At 38.6% G+C, this 18807-nt stretch overlaps 1 protein-coding gene across 19 annotated transcripts in view; it reads right to left on the bottom strand.

Annotated features, from left to right (window-relative positions):
- Window positions 1-36: 36 nt before the first annotated feature.
- Window positions 37-18807, bottom strand: part of madd (MAP-kinase activating death domain) — a 49905-nt gene continuing 31134 nt past the window's right edge. For 5 of the 19 annotated variants that reach the window (XM_051075220.1, XM_051075212.1, XM_051075205.1 and 2 more), the window contains 16 exons: window positions 18653-18703; window positions 16889-16992; window positions 16631-16714; window positions 16032-16190; window positions 15582-15702; window positions 14633-14695; window positions 13248-13368; window positions 13003-13108; window positions 12780-12890; window positions 12172-12279; window positions 11771-11935; window positions 11604-11676; window positions 10452-10558; window positions 7179-7248; window positions 4676-4722; window positions 37-2905 (listed from right to left, as the gene is read on the bottom strand). In XM_051075220.1, coding sequence (XP_050931177.1) covers window positions 2792-2905; window positions 4676-4722; window positions 7179-7248; window positions 10452-10558; window positions 11604-11676; window positions 11771-11935; window positions 12172-12279; window positions 12780-12890; window positions 13003-13108; window positions 13248-13368; window positions 14633-14695; window positions 15582-15702; window positions 16032-16190; window positions 16631-16714; window positions 16889-16992; window positions 18653-18703 — 1604 coding nt within the window. In that variant the 3' untranslated portion in view covers window positions 37-2791. The remainder of the gene's footprint in view (window positions 2906-4675; window positions 4723-7178; window positions 7249-10451; window positions 10559-11603; window positions 11677-11770; window positions 11936-12171; window positions 12280-12779; window positions 12891-13002; window positions 13109-13247; window positions 13369-14632; window positions 14696-15581; window positions 15703-16031; window positions 16191-16630; window positions 16715-16888; window positions 16993-18652; window positions 18704-18807) is intronic. The other 14 variants (XM_051075206.1, XM_051075233.1, XM_051075225.1 and 11 more) reach the window with 7 other exon arrangements.

The following is an 18807-nucleotide window of genomic DNA, read 5'->3' as shown; positions in this document are numbered from 1 at the left end:
TCCCCTCTGATAAAAGGACAGTGGACTGCACTGAGCTTCATTTGGGACAACTTTATTATATTGCCAAAGCTGTACATATTCTATAAATACTTTTTCAAATACTGGAGTACTTACACCTGACATCTCATTTCTTTCTTCTCGTTACAGCAGCTGGCTACTACAATGACAAGAGATGAGTTGTAATAATCCAGTTTTAAAAAACAAAAACATAAACAAACAAACAAAAAAAGTCCTTTTAACTTAAGCAGAAAGAGCTTTGTCCCATTCCCAAACCAATTGTGAAGAAGCTTCAGATCGAGTTCTGTCTTATTTACACTGACATGTGATGTTACTCATAGATGGAACAGCATCGTCTGAACATCCTACCAATTATTTTCCTTTGTGCAGTTAAATTACTAAAAATACAAGCGTGTCAGAATCAAAATAAAACATCTTCCAGTGATATAGCTGTACCGATATATTGCTGATCTGAAGAAACCGTTCACCACATGAACACACTTGCACACACACACGCACACACTCTTGCTGTGAAAGTTAACGGGGCCAGCGATGGGACCAGATTCACCAGTTGTGTACTACCACGGAACAGAAACAACATTAAGACTTGGGAGTTCTCCTCATGGAGCAGATGAACACATCTGTAGGCTTCAACATGTCTGAACGGTAAATCACCAATCACAGGACGGAAAACTGCTGCTGTGAGTTCAGAGTTTGTTTGTTTGTTTTTTTTTGTTCCAGCCCAATCAGTGATGTAAAAACAGGCATTAGTTGTAGAATAAGGTGTCAATTGTTAAATGACCTTTAGAGAATGCAATTATTTGCTGGGTTTTTTTTGTTTTTATGCCAGTATATCGACCGTTTTTGAGTTTTGAACTGTTGGCCAGACAATATAATCACGTCAGCTTAGACTACAGGAAATTACAATTGGGCATTTAAGATCACTTTCTGACCAAGAGATGAATCAAGAATGAAAATGTGAGACTGTAGGATGTAGGCACACATTACAAGTGGTTGCTGCTGTTCTTATTCAGTCTTTAAAATGATTTCCTGTAGGATAAAAAAGACTGTATCTATATCTATGTATAAATCTAAACAGTTTAAACTCACTGATTTAACTGACTATCAATACTGAATTTTTTTCGATAACTGCCAGCAGTGGAGGCTTTGGAACCATTCTGCCACTGGTTTGTTGAGAGTCTTGTAGTTCAAGCACCACAGCTGTGGGCAATATCTGAGACTATGGTATAAACAATCAAGCATGTACCTGTCCATATTTGGATTCAGCAATTTTTTAATAATTTCCAGCTAAAATGCGCAGCTGACAACCAGTTACTTGCCAGCATAAAATAGGATCTGCTGACCTGTTTTAAAGACCATCAACAGCAACCCTCTGCAGTTGCACACATTGCATATGTGACACCAATTTTAGCTATGTGGATTTGGCTTTTACTTCAGCGTACAAATGAACATGAACTGTTTCTAATGAAAAAAAAAAAAGTGCACCACCAGTGACACAAATAATTCAGACCCAAGATGAACTTGGGTTGCCTTGTAGTGATTTAAGTTCAAATGGAAAAGGTACTGTACCTTCTCTGACATCTCCGCCACCTGCAGTTCTTTAAAAACACCTGCTGTGACGACACTGATTGGGGCTGTGGCCTGAGTGCAAAATATTCCAAAGTTTGCACCCAGAGAGAGAGCAACACAGCAGCTGGCTTTTCCTATGTGTGATTTGGAGTTGATTTACCTTTGAAAGACAAACTTTAAACAGTCACACTGAATCATCATATTCACATCAATCAATATGTACTATAAAAAAAAAGTTCTTTCTTACATTCTTCACCCTGTGAAAGCCAGTTAACTCAAGAAAACCTGGCCCTGGCAATGGCTAACTACTTATTAAGTATTGCACATCTAGCAAATCAACAATTTGTAACATTTTTTGGAGAAATGTACAGTCAATATATGTATATATTAAATAAATACTATATATAGAAATATATATAATATTTATTTTTCATCCTCATAGTAACATGCAATTGATAACAGCAGACCACAGACAAGAAATTTTACAGTAGAACTAGAACAATAATTCAACCTGGCAGGCTGAGCTAGGGCAAGAGAACACGTCTGAGAACACTCACATTATTTTAGGGTTCAAACACCTTTAAGAAGCGTTTACATGCGGTGCTCTGGTGCAGTATACAGTAGCATTTTCAGTATGGGATGTCCTGCACTACAAGAGGGTCTCTTGGTTTTTTTTTCACCAGTTTAAACTTGGACAGACTGGAACTTTACAGTAACCACATATCACAGAATAACTCACACAGTCGTATGGAGACAGGCAGGGTGGGATGGGGAGTGGGGGACTATTCTGTAGTGAATGTCAAGGCTGTGCATGGGACCTGCATGCACTCTGCACCTCAGGGCCATCCCTCACATCTCCTACTGGTAAAAACGGTTGGGTCTTGGCAGCAGGAACAATAGAAGACTTTCACGCAGAGGAGAAGAGCTGGGGAGGGGGAACATTTAGCTAGTTGGTATGATCATCAGGACGACAGCAATGAGGGGGCCGGAGGTATTTACATGACATCACAGACCAAACACTTCTACACTAAGATCTAAAAAGGGTCAAAGGCTTGTATATACAGGAGGAGGGAGCAGGAATTGTGTGCTTAGAATAAAGTTAGGGATTGTCAGAAGTCTGTGGTTTTAGAGCTGAGATGCCATTTCAAGTAGAGGCACATCAAGGACATTTGGGAGGGTGGAGGGGAATGGCGCAGAGTGTAGACTAGCTTGGAAGGGGTCTTGGCGACAGAATCTTGGGTTTTCCTTCCGCCTCCTTCCCCTTCACTGCCGCCACGTAGGAGAAAAGGCAGAGGACCGAGTAACAGATCTGATGTGCCTGCAGAGGAAAAAAATAGCTGTGAGGAAGATAATATCCCAGGTGTGAGGTTACATCTGTGTACAAAATAAAATGAGGAACAACGCTAGACAGAAGGCTCCTCGCAGTCTGAATGCTGGAGGAATATGGACTGTTGCATACTTCAGTATTTAAAAAGGTGCCCTGTGGAGTTTCTGAGCACTAATAAAACTCTGGAGGGGGTCCCTGTCTTGTCTGTATTCCAGTTTCCTGGAAAGAATTAATTTTGACACAAATTAAAGGTAAAACAGAGAGTGACCATCTAGTACACTTTCAATTACAGTACTTGTAAATGCTAAGTTAGCACACCCCTGAGACTTTTCTTCAGAAGATAGCAGGCAAGCTGAACATGTAAAGTGCATGTTTTGCATAAATTTGGGGTATAAATAAAATATTAGGTTTCCACTAATAAATGTATGAGTAATAAATATTCACTGGGGTGTAAATCAAGCAATTTCTTCCATGGAAATTAACAGGGCTGCCCCCTAAAACTCGACTATTTGATGCATCTGTCAGGAAGTCCCTTATTAGACTCAGTCAGTCGATGAGGTGTTACACTTTTATTTTTTTAGCTGCCTCACAGTTCACCACAGTGAACTGCAGGAGTTGTTAATTTTACTACCATATCTTGTCTTAAATAGGCCAACTTACAAAACTAACTGTGATGGAAATAAAGACCTAATGAAAATGGAGGGCACAGCGATGCCAGACAGCATGAGGCAGGGCAGAACGACTCATTTCTGTTGTCCGCTGCGATACTCTCAGCTCCAGTGTCAGTAAGTTCTACCTGCTGAGAGCTGTATGGTGTCGTGGGAATAAATACAACTAAAGCAGATGCAGCGATGGTGATTTAAAACAGGCTGACAGTGTCAACATCCCAGCAGGAGAGACATGGTGCTGTATGATTTCTTAAGTGAGCTATGAACAAGATACCAACTTCATGTCTGCAATGTTTCCGCTGTATATCATTTGCATATATCATTGTTCTTTCCAGGAAACTTTCAAGACATTATTAGGAAATAGTGGACCTGTAAAATAAAGCTTATTTCTTAAATAAAGCTTATTTCTTTGTCATATTAGCACCCATTCTCAAATGTATCACACTGTATGAGATGGGTCTAATAAAATCTTGGTCTCAATCTATTTGAGACTGTACAATATTCAGCTGATGAACATGGTTTCTTGCTGGGACCAGGGATGGTTGCTTCCTAAGAACTTGTTAGAACTTGAGGCCATTGTTATGTTTACAATACAAAAGGTCAGAATACGCCCTCTGAGCATAGCTACTTCTTAAGGGCAGTCAAACGCTACAGTGAGTTGTTATCAGAAGTAATGAGATGGGTCGGGCTGGGGCTAGCTGGTTAGTATCTTACTTCAGTAAAAGAAGTGATAGAACAAGAAGCAAAGCATTGCTGTTGTTTTCCACTGCTTGGAGACAACTGTTGGTGAGTAAAGGAATGAAGTTTGATGCTGAACTCGCAATGTTTCTTCTAGACTACAAAGTAAACAACTGTTAATGCTAATGCTGGCTATGTAGAGACACGCAGATGAGGATAAAATCTAAAAACAGGTTCTTTAAGTGCTTCCATTGAGAGTATGGCTTAATTTTTCAGACTTAAGTTCATGTTAATTATCAGGTCTTTCATGCTCACAGGTGCAGCTGTTAGACTTTGTGAGGCACACCTTGTGACTAGTAGCACTCCACATGCACTGGTAAAAAGCACTGACTGACTGACAAGAGAGAGTACTCACCATGGGGGTCTTGTACTTGTGGATCACCACTTCTTTAGTTTCAGGAACTATGCCAGTGCAAGAGACAAAACAAAGAATTCAAAGGCAGTAGGAACCTCAGTGAGTTCATGTTTGAGAGCTTTGGGGGTTGCAGGGGTGAACTTTCAACAATGTGTAAAATGGGATGTGGGCCAAGAAGAGTACACCACAACAGTCAGAGTACATTGAATTTTGGACCGAGGATGACAAGGGTAAGAGTGGCTTGTCTAGTATAGGTTTAGACCAAATACAGTGGTTGAATCCTAACTATATATTTTATCTTTCAAATGATTTACAATCCATTAGGGGCCTATGTGAAAGACTAATGTAATGATTACTGTTACTGTTTAAGTATAGTATAAAACTTGAGCTTAGGACTGCTGGTGAAAAGTTCATGGCCCACAAAATGGACAAATAAAAACACAAATGTCTTATTACAAGAGACTGTAAAGGTTGTAAAGTTTCAAATATGAAAAAAAAAAAAAAAACCACAAGAAAAAAAGGGACAACCTGCCCTCCCCAATCCCTTCCACCCCAGTGAACCAAAAGTTAAAAGACATCACAGAAAAGCAGCTACAAGAGGCCAAAATCCTTCGACCCAGGACCATGTCACTGTCCACAGGACAGACTGACTTTTCATTAGTAACTGTGAACCCATAACAGAGATGAGGAGGCAGAGATCTGGAAAGATGAAGGGGCTGGGAGATGTTAAATCCCTCTGCTCAACCCCCCCTTCCCCCTCCCCCCACAAAAAAAAAAAAAACCAACAGTCCCACCAAAGATCTCCACTTGGCTGAGATACAGAGGCAGACTGTCGGAGAATGATGACCACATGAGAGATGGAGTCTGGGGTGATCTCCGAAATGAAAAGCAAGTGATGAAGGAAGCAGGTGAAACTCAAAGAGGAAAAAAATAAATCAATGAGAGGATCGAGTGAGGAAATATTCTGCACAGAATTTAGTTTGAATAAGAAAGGAGAAAGGTGACAACACTTTACCTGCTGGAGAATGAAGGTTTTCATAGTGGCAAAGATGAGGGCAACATTACAAAAGCAGCACAGAGACACGACAGTAACCCAGCCTGGCACTCAACTTCAACCTCTGACGATCATATAACTGCACTGTCACTGTAAATCATTGTTTTTGACTTCTTCTTAGAAGAGTAAAGGATGCACTCACCCTTCAAACGCCTGCTCATTGAAGCACAGACTTAACTACAAAACAAGCTCTTTGTCCCATTCTCTCAGTTACGCTACTTGCCATATCTGACAGTTAAGTCTTACTCTCTGAAGCTGAAATGAAGCTCTTAATAAACATCTAAAAAATTAAATCTTTTTGTAAACATTAAATAAATATAATATAGGCCATAGTGTTTGGTTTCAGTCTTTAAATTTCCCTACAGGATGTGACTGACACAGGACCTGAGAAACATACTGACAACGCAGCAACACCTGGCACGTCTATCTACTATTTTTTCTTTGCTCAAGTTCATTAAGTGACTTTCTTTTGTCAGGAAACTTAATAGCAAATCATCATACAAGTTGAAAAATGGCTGTATGTAAATTAAAGGTCCTAGTATTCTATATTTTTTACTACTGTCAAATCCCAGGAAAAAAACAACTATCAATAAGTTAACATAAGTAAATAGTGCATTTGTTGGGGACTATTTTCAGCTGTGGATTAATACACATTTGGTGCTCTGATGAGTATCTAGGGCAGCAGGGTGATTCAAAATGAACACCAGTGTGTGTGTGTGTTCATAGTGATGAAGGAACATGTCACCATGTCAGTGGCTGACTGATGTGTTTTCAATAGTTTTGGGAGAACAGAGAAATAACACACGCGCACACACACACACACATACATCAGGCTTAGAATACAGAAAACACTTGTTTTTTCGTGGGATTTATCACAAATATAAAGGATATAGAATATTAACAAACATATCCTTTAATGTTTATCTTTCCCTTTCGGCTAACATGATATTTGTTTACCTCAGAAGTCTAAAAATTCCCACTTTGTTTTCTTTTAAAAGTTGTACATCAAATCCTGTTACACAATTTCAACTATACCATTTAAAGTGTTGACAAGAACTGGTGTTGCTTCTAATGATGGAACGGTTTAGTTATGATTTATACTTGTGCCTATTTATTGGAGAAAGGCAGCTGGTCTGTTCTGACTTCACTTCATTTTTACACTGTACAGACATACTGTTTCTCTGAACCGACTCTGTCCCTCTTTATCAGCTAAATGAAATGTTGCTCGCTCTAGGCTTCAACACTACCCTGTGATTGAAAGAAACCCACATCCTCTGAAGAATTCATCACTCACTCAAACACCTGCAGACAACAGTGTCTCAGTGTTCCTCAAGAAGAACGAGCATCCAATTTAGCAAACCCTTATTAGCTCTCGTCAATACATTTGCCATGAAGCTGAGTTACTGCCGTGCCGAGTACAGGCCTAGAATCAATAGATGGTGTAATTACCAAATTCCTCCAGGACAAAGACCCCCTTCACTGTATTGCACTTTTTAATGTGACTCAGCTCTATGAAAACCTAAAAACAAACAAAAAACAAACAAAACAAGACAGAACATTATTAACTCAACAACACTGGATGAAAACACTTTATATTTAAAAATTAACCATGTTAAACTTGTTTTATTCAGTATGAAAGGTAAAAAAATGAAACAACTACACATGGATGCAAGCTTTTAACAGCTAATGAAAGAAAAGAAAAGCACACTATGAGAAGTTTCCATGATCAAACGCATACATGGGCGACGGTTAAATGAGGAGAAATGCATTTAGTCTGCTCAAAGCTCAAAACTAATTCAGCATGACTTGTTTCATCAATGAAGTGTTTCAGAACTGAATATTTTAGAGTTATATTTTGATGTAAACAGCAAAGGTAGTTAAAAAAAACTCATTTCTTTTTATGCTCAGAGATGCAATATGGCCCATGATGATGCATACATGGAATTTTCATATAAGAATGTAGACAAGGACACAAAATTAGATTAGCCATACAGCTACGACAGTAAAAAGAAAAGATAGAGAAAACAAAAGGAACCCAATAAGATGTAACTGCTAATAAGCAAACACAGCAGAGGTTGTGTACCTTCCGCTCCTTGCAGGGGGAGAGAGCATGGGAGAGAAATGGTTTGGATTATTATCGGACAGAAGAGCACAAACACTCGACGACACTCCGAGAGGGCGCTATCCACAGGAGCCTCGTACAGATTCAGATCAAGAATCTATCTAAGAGATTACCAGAGCCAATAAGAAAAACCTGTCACAAGACGAATCAGCCCCAAAAAAAAGGAAATCGGAAAAAAAAAAGAAGAGGACTAGAGGTTTGACTAGGGTATTGAGTGCTGGATTCACCTTTGTTTTCCTTGACTTTAAACATCTCAGTCCCCCAGAGCCCTCCATGCCTCCTCCTCCAGCAACAAGGGCTGGCACCAACAACACTTGCTCACACAGCAGAACAGATAAATGAGGGCAGTCACTGATGGAAAGTAAATCCCGCTATGATGTAGGATATCACCTCTGACACCATCTCAGTGCAGAGCTACCCAGGACCCAACCTGGTGCTCTTTCACTATAATGCTGAATTTAGTCATAGAATTTTAAAAAAGGCATCCACAAACTATTTGAGTCAAAAATCACCTCCGTGAAGATGTTTGAACTAATCTACAAACAAAACACAATCTAACTAACTGTAACTAACTGTAGCAAAACTACTTATTAAAATTGTTAATTCTAGAAATGTCCTCTACCCTGAGCCTCTTAAGGAAACTCAGGTTGATGACTAAAAAAATGAAATTTAAAAAAACTTTTCTATGTCTGGCACTCAACCCTTTCCAATATAAAGAGCAAAAATTCAACTTGAGCCAAAGAGGCTGAGGTAGAAAAAAATGGAGGCAGCAAGGAAAACAGACACTTATCATATCAGTGAGTCAATGTAGTAATGTAAGGGGTCAGTTCACCCAGATTATAGAAATATACTGTATGTGGCCAAGGAGAAAATTTTGGTTTTATCTGCCCAGGTTTTACAATGCTTGAATGAAATTTTATATGATATTTTATTTGTTATGCAGCGATGAAATATAAGATCATATAAACACATCTGTTACATGATCGCCTTTTAACTTGATAAGAGAAACTAAATCTAACATTTACTCTCCTTTTAGCTCTGTTTTGCTTTAAACCAGCTCCTGAGGGAATCTGGCTCTTTAGCTGCTAAATGCTCCACTATGTTCACCAGCTGGTCTCTGACTTTGTCCTTCTGCTGTTTAGTCCTGGTCAGGTGGAGTACAGAGCACAGTTAGAGCTTTTTCACTACAATACAACGCTATAAGAGCAGCTTGGGAGGTTGTGATGGGCATATTCAGTTGAAACTAACATTATGGTTAATGCACAGATTGGGAGCGCCACCATGACACAATAAGTTTTAAAGTACAAATTTCTCAGTCTTGGGTTCTGATGTTCTCTCAAATGAGAACATCATGTAGTGCAATTCGTTTACTTTATTTAGATGCGTATGCTGTGACAGAATAAAATACAAAAATGCAATTTAATTTCAGTTGCAACTATTTGTTTGGTAGCCCCAAAGAGAATGTGCAGAGTATTGTGGATTGGTGACTACTGGGATTTCAATTTTGAAAACACCACAAATGAGATTTGATTCACTACCATCATACTGGGTTGGAGGCAGGGAACTCAGAGACAAACATCTCAAAACCTGGACAAATTCAACCAAACCTTTTCCCATGGCTAGACACCAATAAGGTGAAGTGAGAAGTAGTCTGTTTTTTCCGTGTAATTTGGATGAACTGATCCTTAAAATTACTACTTTTTGTTGAGAAATCAGTTTATAAATATATGATTTCTAATAAAGAATACTATTGTTTAATTTTTTTTTTACTCTTTGGCAAAACCTTACTCATTTGTTTTGTTGTATTGTTGTATATTTGTTGTATGTTTGTATGTGTATGAAGTGTGTTAACTGCATGGGTCACTGATCTTTCAGCACGGTCACTTCTCAGACTATTCAGCTACAGCACAATGTTCAATCACAGTTGCACACTCTAATGAACCTGAAGAAATAATATACGAACCCCGACTCTCACTACCTGCACAGACGTGAAGACAACACATGACGATGTTCAAGGGTCCAAACTTAAATGTGAAAGTTGCTATTAAATAGCCAATTATTAATGAAAAGTCTTTGCTCAAGGTCGTCCGTCTTACACTGATGCACAACACACACACATTAACACTTCATCTCCTCCCACACAGTAAATGAACATGAGGTTTGAGCACCACAGATGTCAAAAGAAACTTGTGTGGAAAGATGTGTTAATTTTGTTTTAGGGAAATGCATGCATACAAAGATACGCACACACGCACAAACAAACACAATCTGAAACTGAAAAAAAAGCAAATACAAAAAAGCAAAAGCACAAACAGGAATTCTTCCTCTAAGGGAAAATATCAGGTATGAGTAAATGCCAATCTAACATGTTGTAATCAGTCATCTCCGCCATTTTGACTACAGATTTATTTATTTTTTTTATGACAATAGAGGAAGACATTGCAAAATGAAAGGAAATGATAAAGAGGCAAACAGGAGAGACGAGCAGAAAGGTGGACAGAAGGACGGGATGAACTCTGAACCATCATGAGTGATTTTTATTTTCATGCCCTTGTGTGAGATGAGAAGCAGTTTTCTCTGCTGTGGTACTGGGCTCTTACCTGGCTGTGCATGAATTTAAGGTTGATTCCTTCCAGCGTGACCTGCAGCAGTCCACCTTCGCCGGTTTTCATGTCCTGAACTGGAAACTCTCCGCCCAGCTCCGGCCCTGAGGGAAACAGCAGCTGAGTTTAGAGCAGGTACGAAGAATTAATTCACTGACTGCATGTAAGTAATTATTTTTTTATTTTTTTAAATACACAGTGCTGGGACGTCGGGCAGGAATATTTTGTCTTAGTTGTGGATTCCTTTTTTTTAACACTGCAGCCACTGAACAACAGGGATACAGTGTAGGGCTGTAACAATCTTGAAATTAAAATTTTAAATTGCAATTAACAATTTAATTGTATTTTTTTAATACCATATTAGCATCTTTGACCACCACCTTTTTGCTGCACGTCACTTCCTCCCACTCGCTGGGCTCTCCTTTTTCATATGACTGAGAACCAAAATGTGTCCACAGTGGCAGTGAGGTGTTTGGCTTTGCAACTTAATCCATGATATTAATGTCAATAGATGCTCTTTAGAAGTGAAGTGCCTCAAGATAAACAGTTGGCGGCACTGTGCCATTAAACCATAGCAGAACAGGGGATCACCATGAGATGATGTCATTAAAGAGCGCTTGTCAAACCTGAGATGGTGGAAAACTGATGGAAATATGACCTCTCATAGTTTCAATGGAAAAGATTTCACAATCATGTAAAATGAACAGCAGTCACCTTAAATAGTAGTTCTTGGATAATTATGTAATAATCATGACAGGCCTTGTGTAGCAGTGGTTGCATTTTCCCCAAACTGCTTGTTACAGTGCATTTGGGTAGATATAAAACTTTTCTTTGATTTAGTGAAAAAATAATTGATGTGTGAATGCACTCTTTTAATCTTTTAACAATATTTTCTGTCTTTTCCCTGCTGTAAAGTACATTTAACTGTGACCCTGATACCTGTTTATGTGTACCTGTACACCTTTACAATCAAAAATGTCATCAGAATTATGTTATTCCTGACAAAGGATTAGTAATGTTGAAAACACAGACTGCATAATCTTTTTTTTTTAATAAACTCAGAGAGAAATGATCAGAGAAAGAAAGACAGAAAAAGAAATACAAGCAAAAAGAAGGAGGTGCAAAAAAGGTTAAGCACTTGCTCCATACCTGGTTTAATGCTTTGCTGTCTTGCTGCAGCTCTCTCCATACTGTCTTTAACACAGTAATAGAGTTCACGACACTAGAATGCAAAGAAAAAAGTCATTTTAATTTCCAATCAATGTTGTCCTAAAATGAATAAAAAGCACACAGAGCAGACAGATGCAGGTTCTGACCTTTTTGGTATAGAACTTGTTGAGCTGTGTCTCTTGGCCGTTGCGTCTCCAGAGACACAGAACCTTGGTCTTGGGGCAGTAAGTCATGTTGATGAGCTTCTCGTACCACCAGCGTTCATAAACTGTGCCGATGTTGCTGCGCAGGACTATACAGTCATCACAAACCTGAAACAATGATGAGTTCAGTGTATCCTTAGATGTAATACAAGCAAGTATGCAAAGAATGTCTGAGATTCTAAAATGAAGTGTTGAAGTATTCATTGTAGTTGACATCATTCGGGGGAAAAGGCAAAGAGAATGTCTCTTGCCATACGGACGGAATCAGCGCTGTGGAAATGGACATTATGCTATATACCACAAGCTCCACTCATAATTAGTAATATGGCCTATACTTTGCCTACCTCCATGAAAAAGATGTCTCCAGTGGTGTCAGTGCCAGCATGAACAACAAATGTTTGCTTCTTGATGTGACGGCTTCCACTGGGCCTGATGGACAGCTCACGACCATTCTACAAATATAATGCAGTTTCAAACAGTTACAAAGAATGCTCAATAGTTGAAGAGCAACATTTCATTTCCCAATAATCTCCTGTAATTTGGTCCCAATTACAGGAAAGACAGAGATAAAGTTCTGAGACTGTTATTGAAGTTAATTTAATTAGTTGTTTATAATTGATTTTACCTGTGGAAATTCCATGAAAGAAAAGGCCCACAATATATTTTTAATTAGTATTCATTTATTAAAACTACCCTATTTATATTGAGTGCTTGACTGATGTTAGATTTTGAATGTTCAGCTCACTGGTTACCCTACCCACAAGTCTCCTCATGGTTGTAGCTTAATATTTGGAAATAAACAGAGCAATCACTCTCTGTTTGACCCATAATTTGAACCAGATTATGCAGTTCTTTTCAGGAAACTTTCTGGGAAATTACATGAATTTATGGACCCATAAAAATAAGCATTACCAGTTAAATTAACTGAATAAACAAAAGGACAGATATTCACCATGTTAGCCAGTTTGTCCAGTATCTCATTGATCTCTTGGCTGTATGTAAGGCCAATATGGGACTTTCCCATCAAACGCCTCACTTTCTTCCTGATGTCATTTTTGTTCACCTAAAAACAAACATTCAGGGAAGCAACACTTGATTAGAAAATGTCAAACATGAAGCATGGAGTAAGAAATTTGTCTGTTCCATGATTTAAAATAACAAAGAGGGCTCCCTACTTTCATCATTAGCATGTATGCAATCATATTGTGCAGCAGGGTGGCCAGAAGTCTGTCTTCATCATCCTCCAGACGCTTGCGGTCATGTTCTCCTAGTGACAGATATCTGTGTTGACAAAGAAAACACAAATAAAGCCAGAGTTAATAGTCCAGGGGAGGTTCATGAATTGTAATTACAGTTATCTAGATATCTAAAAAATGATCTGAAAATAAATATGTTGAATAAAACGTCAGCCATGTTGAACCTTTCGATCATCTCTTGAGGTCCCTGGTCCATGCCCATGCCCTCACGCTCCAACATCACAGCATCTAAGAAGGCATCCTCCCAGAACTGCACCTGGTCCCACAGTGTGGAACGTTCTTTACCTGGACATATGAGGATAGTACACATGTAGCTACCAAAGCTTGACAATTCAATCAGCAACACACCTGATCCATCCACACACAACCCATATGATACGCAGCCACAAGCATACCAGCTAATAAATACTTTTCTATAACACCCACACTCTCTCTGACACACATACTCTATGACCAAACCGACGTCTGTAAGTTATTTCAAAAAATAAAATGTTAAGATGAAAGTCAGCAATACAAATTACACATCCAACTATCAGAAAACATTTTCATGTTGTTCTACAGTTTGGTTGTAAGTTATTACAAGGTTTACTGTCAGTAATGAAGTAATGATATTGTAACATTTTACTGTAGCTCTCCATTTCAACAAAATCTGCTTCCAGAAAGTGAAAAGGACAGTTTATCGACCTCAGTCATGCATGAAAATAACAGCTAGAGTCAATTAAATCGATTACAGTTACACATAATAAGGTCTATTAGCATAGCACCGTGCATTAGGGAGGTTTGTGATGACTAACAGGTCTAATAAAACCATTACTGTAATTGTTCTGATAGCAGCTATCTTTTTTTAAGGACCAATTTTGCATTTATAGAGGTGCCTGATGGTGCCGTCAAGTGCTGCTCAGTTGATGTGGACTGAGGAAATTACATTTATTTTATGTGCTGGCTGCTGTTTTAATTTAGAAATAACATTGCAAGGAAACACAAAATACTTATAACCTTAACACAAATGCATGAAAACTTTGAGGATCAAAGAAACAAGACAAATAATTTTCACTGGATGTGAAAAAGGAATTAAGTGGCTGAGCCTCTTTGATTTGTCCCACCATCATGAGCAACTAATTGGAAATCTTGACATGTCCCAATCTTATTGAACAGCTGGAGAGTGTGCTCAACTCATAATTACATTTCCGACAGCACTTGAAGGCAACATGCACTCATTCAACATGCAAAGCCATGAAATGCTAAGCTTTTAATTCAACATGAAAGTTGCTTAGAACACTGGGTGAAATCGTAGGTTAGCAGACCTTAAGAAATTAAAGTGAATGGAAACTGTCTGTCTTTGATCTCCCCATGAGGGCGAATTGTGACCATATTTCCACCTCTATGTCATGTTAAGAAACACACAGATGTGCAGCTCCCAACAGACAGGAAAAAGCCCACATCACATCACATCAAAGACTAAAAACAGAGCTTGTCCAGGCCAACAATGGATACACTCCACACACACACATACACAGGAAAAGGGGCAAAGGCAAGAGATTAGCCCTACTTAGAGAAAAGGTTTCCATGGCAGCATCCTCTAGTTGATCCCAAACGGAGCTCTTATCACGGCCTGGAAAAATTTCCCAGGAGGTGCAGCAGGAGGGAAAAGAAGCAGCGAGAGCAGCAGGGGGGTTAGGCGAAAGAGGCAAGTAGGTTTAATGGCAACAACAAGAGCAGAGTGAGCCGAGAACCACACCAGAGGAACAAAAACTAGGGCAAACAAGGAAATAACAAGTTCATTTACTCACTGATTTATAGCCTGTGGCTTGAAATTATACTCATAATTATTTTTTTTATTTTTTTTACATAATTTTTTTTACATCTGGGTAGATGAGCAATAATCTGTAAATCCTTTTATACACAAATGTAAAGATTATAGTTTAACTTAGAATGCGCAGAGTTTGTTTCATTAAACATACAATTACAATAGACTTGCAAATACATTTATTACGATTTTTTTCCTATTCCTTTGTTCCATTTTCACACCTTAATTACATATTTTAAAACAAATTTTGCTAAACATGTTCGACAGGCATTCTCAGACAGAAGTGAACACAACTTCCTTCATCTACTTATGGTTAAACCATCACTACGTAAAATTGGACAATCACATTATGTAAAGTTACATCAGGGTATAACCTTTCACCTTTTAACATTACACGACTTCTGGGTCATCACATGTCTGACTTCCGCTTTCTCCTTCTGTTCAAAATAACTTTCCATGATTAGCCAAAGTTCACTGCGGTTACATTCCACGGGTGAACCCGTAAGTAAGAGCTTTCGCAAGTTGTATCAAGTGAGAGGTAACAGAAATTTAAATCTGACAAATGACAACGTGACTAACAAAGATAATGTTAGTAAAGCAATGCGGAACTATCTACAGTGACAGAAAAGTATCAGTAATAACTGTTATCTGTTTGACATATCTATGAGAGTAAGTAGACAGTTGAACATACCCAGCAGGCCTTCACAAAGGTAAATCCTCATACTGATGTCCTCCATGGGCTGTGCAGGCGGCCCCTTTGCCATGACAGGTACATGATCTTTTGCGCCGGGTTTCAAAGTGTGGGTCTTTCCCTGAGGAGACAGGATAAGGTTTGTGTACCAACAGATGACCAAAAATATAAATACAAATATTTGTTAAGTAAACGCCACATGGAAAAGTCCAGTAGTGCCCATTGTATAGTTTTATATTGTGAACCTGAATGCATCTGTGTGTGACTGAAATATAAACAAATGCTGCTCATTTAATGAGCTCTGACCCATTAAAAGAAAAATACAGAAACAATTTTCCAGGACATTAAATGTTTTCTCTCATTTTCAGGTGTCTTTAAGCGGTGGAAAATTAATCTGTAGTATGAACCCTGAAATCCCATCAGTTCCAGGCACCTTCTACATCTACTTACAAACACTGAGCTGGTGGCTGGATTGGTCTCAATCTCACTGTCAGACAGGGTCCCTCTGGACTGAGTTAAATGAGGAGCAGTTCTCCCTCCAAGGCCATCTCCTGCTGTGCTGCTCAGGTCACTGTCGGCTCCGAGAGTCTCTCCAGAGCTATTGCTTATCTAAAGAAAAAAAAATCCAAGTGTAAGAACAATACATCAGTGACAAGGATTTTGTATAAAACCAGCTTCTGGCAGTCATATTTACAGCCAATACCTCAATGTAATCAAGAAAAAAAGAGAGAAAAGTTTGAAATCATCTTATTCCACTCAGCCTGACAACATCATATACATACATGAAGTGTGTTGTTTATCAACTTGATCCAGCCCTTCAATGAAATTGTGATTTTAACTCTACATGGCATAAAGTATTCCAATACTGATGACTTGGTAAACAAAAGGCTGCTAACAATAAGCTAAACATGTTTTTGTTTTTTGTTTTTCAATCACAGACTTTGCAGAGAAAAGAAGTACTGGAACCTCCAGCTAATATTGTGATATACTAGGTTATCTGGAACAGACAGGAACAAAGTGAATTAGTATCTGAGTTGGCCGTGCCCTACCACTGTGCTGGCCTCCGAGTCCTGGCTGGTGCTTCTGGTCAGGATCGGTGGCTCCGAGCTTGTTACAGACTCGGTGTCGCTCTTCTGTAAGCACAGAAAAACAACAGTGTGGAAAAAGAAGAATGTGTATGTGTGTGCATGTATCTTGCACTTGAGGGTATTTGACTGTTATTAGTTATTTGTTTAGCATCACAAAAAAGAAACAACTGGTGAATCACATCCAGCTGTTCACTGAAGTTCAATACTCCATGAACAAACCTGAGATCCAGATGTGACACTGAGGCCACTGTCAGCACTGATCTGTGACTTCTTTTCCTCTGCATCAGTCACGTGGGGGCGCTGCTGCTTTGCTCCTTCGGACCCTGTAGGACACACATGATTATCAGCATTTTTCCATGTATGCAATTACATTATCTTCTTACCTTACTGAGTCGCCCCACTCAAAGCCACCACAGCACAGCAACACTGACACTACGTCCATCTAAAGTGCAAAAAGCTTCTATTTCAACACTGCATTACACAGCAAAGCATACAGTATAACACTACCTTATTCATGTGAAATGATTTTGATATCAAAGACTCAGAGTCTTAAGCTGTCTCTAGCTAAAAATACAGGGTGACTGTAATACATTTTACTTTTTTTCCCCACAACTTCCCATATACAATTTCGGTGCTTATTTGAGTTCAGTAACAGGTGAGATTTTTAAAGACCAGACAGAGAAGTGACAAAGGGGCAAGCAGAGAGTGCGGTAAAACTGGGATAAAAGTCACAAATGAAAAAAATAAATAAATAAAAGAGAAAACTGCAAGAGCGCGACATTAATTGTCAGTCAATGCTGCAAATGTGGCTCAAGTTACACCAGAAACAACAGACACAGGCAGTTAGGCATGCAGACAAACTGATGGACGGTAAAGGAGACATTTTCTGTTTCAAGTGTGATTTGTACTTTGTTATTCATCACCTGCGCGGGTGCAGATATGGTGACAAGTAGACCCTGACACTTTTTCTTTTGTTTTTTTGAGACACTTAATTTTTGAAAACCGTTTTATAAAACCATGTGCCAACAACTGTGGAATATTGGCTATAAATACACAATTTACAGCAAGCCACTTGAAACTGGAAAAAATACAGTTAAAAGAGCAGGACAGGGCAGCAGGTATTCATTTCTGTTCATCTTGATGCATGATTTCAAGAAAAAAAAAAAACACACTGGAAAACAAAATTACATATTTCTTACGGTGAAACCAGTGACTATTACATTAAATTCTCTTATGTTTTGTATATCCAGAACCCCATTCTAAATACTGTAGAAAATTAAATAATATACTTGCCTAAACTGTATCAGTGAGAAAAAAAATGTCAACTGTACAGTACTACATTCCCACAATGTTGGCTTCTACGGTAAGTTCTGCAACCAACTTTGTGAGCTATAGCTGATTTAATTACATTCTGTATTACAGTAAAACTAGCAGACACTGCAGTAAAGCCTGCTGAGAGAACGGTTATGCGCAAGGGAGAAAACATACCAAGATTGGCTGTCATTTGAAATCTTGATTAAACACATAATGAAACATTTTTTTTAACTAAAACAATGGTGTAATTTCTCACAGCACTGTATCTGTGAGAAATTATGTGACTGAAGAAGTCACATACCAAATACTGCACATTTAATACAACTAAAGGATATCAACACTACTGCATATAATAAACCCAGTGTCATGTGCATAAAATACTGGAACATCAGATTTCCAGACTATATTCTCATTCTCATCTGAAATAATGCAGCAATCCAGTGTAAAAATCTTGAACTTCTATACTCTCAAGACTCTTTTGCCTTTTTTGATTATCCATTTTACCATGCTGCTTATGAGCATTCATTTTCACTTATTCATGTATAAAGACACTGGTGAGTTTGAAAAGACAGAGAGAAGGGGGTGGAAAAAAGTCAACAACTGAGCGCCCCATCTTTTTTTTCTTTTTCTTTTCTTTTGCCTTTTTTTGGTGTGTGAAAAGTGTCTTACTCTGTGGTTTTTCCATAGCTTTTTGCTTATCCTGGTGCTTGCTCCACAATTCTACCCAAGATGCATTGCAAGCAAGGAGAGAAAGACAGAGAGAGGGTCAGAGAGCTGGTTGAAAAGGCATGTATGGTGGATGAGCATTAAAATTAAAACAAAAA

This window comes from Lates calcarifer, linkage group LG2 (assembly GCF_001640805.2).
Source record: "Lates calcarifer isolate ASB-BC8 linkage group LG2, TLL_Latcal_v3, whole genome shotgun sequence".
In the NCBI taxonomy this organism is placed as follows: Eukaryota; Metazoa; Chordata; class Actinopteri; family Centropomidae; genus Lates; species Lates calcarifer.
This window is presented reverse-complemented; position numbering and strand designations above follow the sequence as displayed.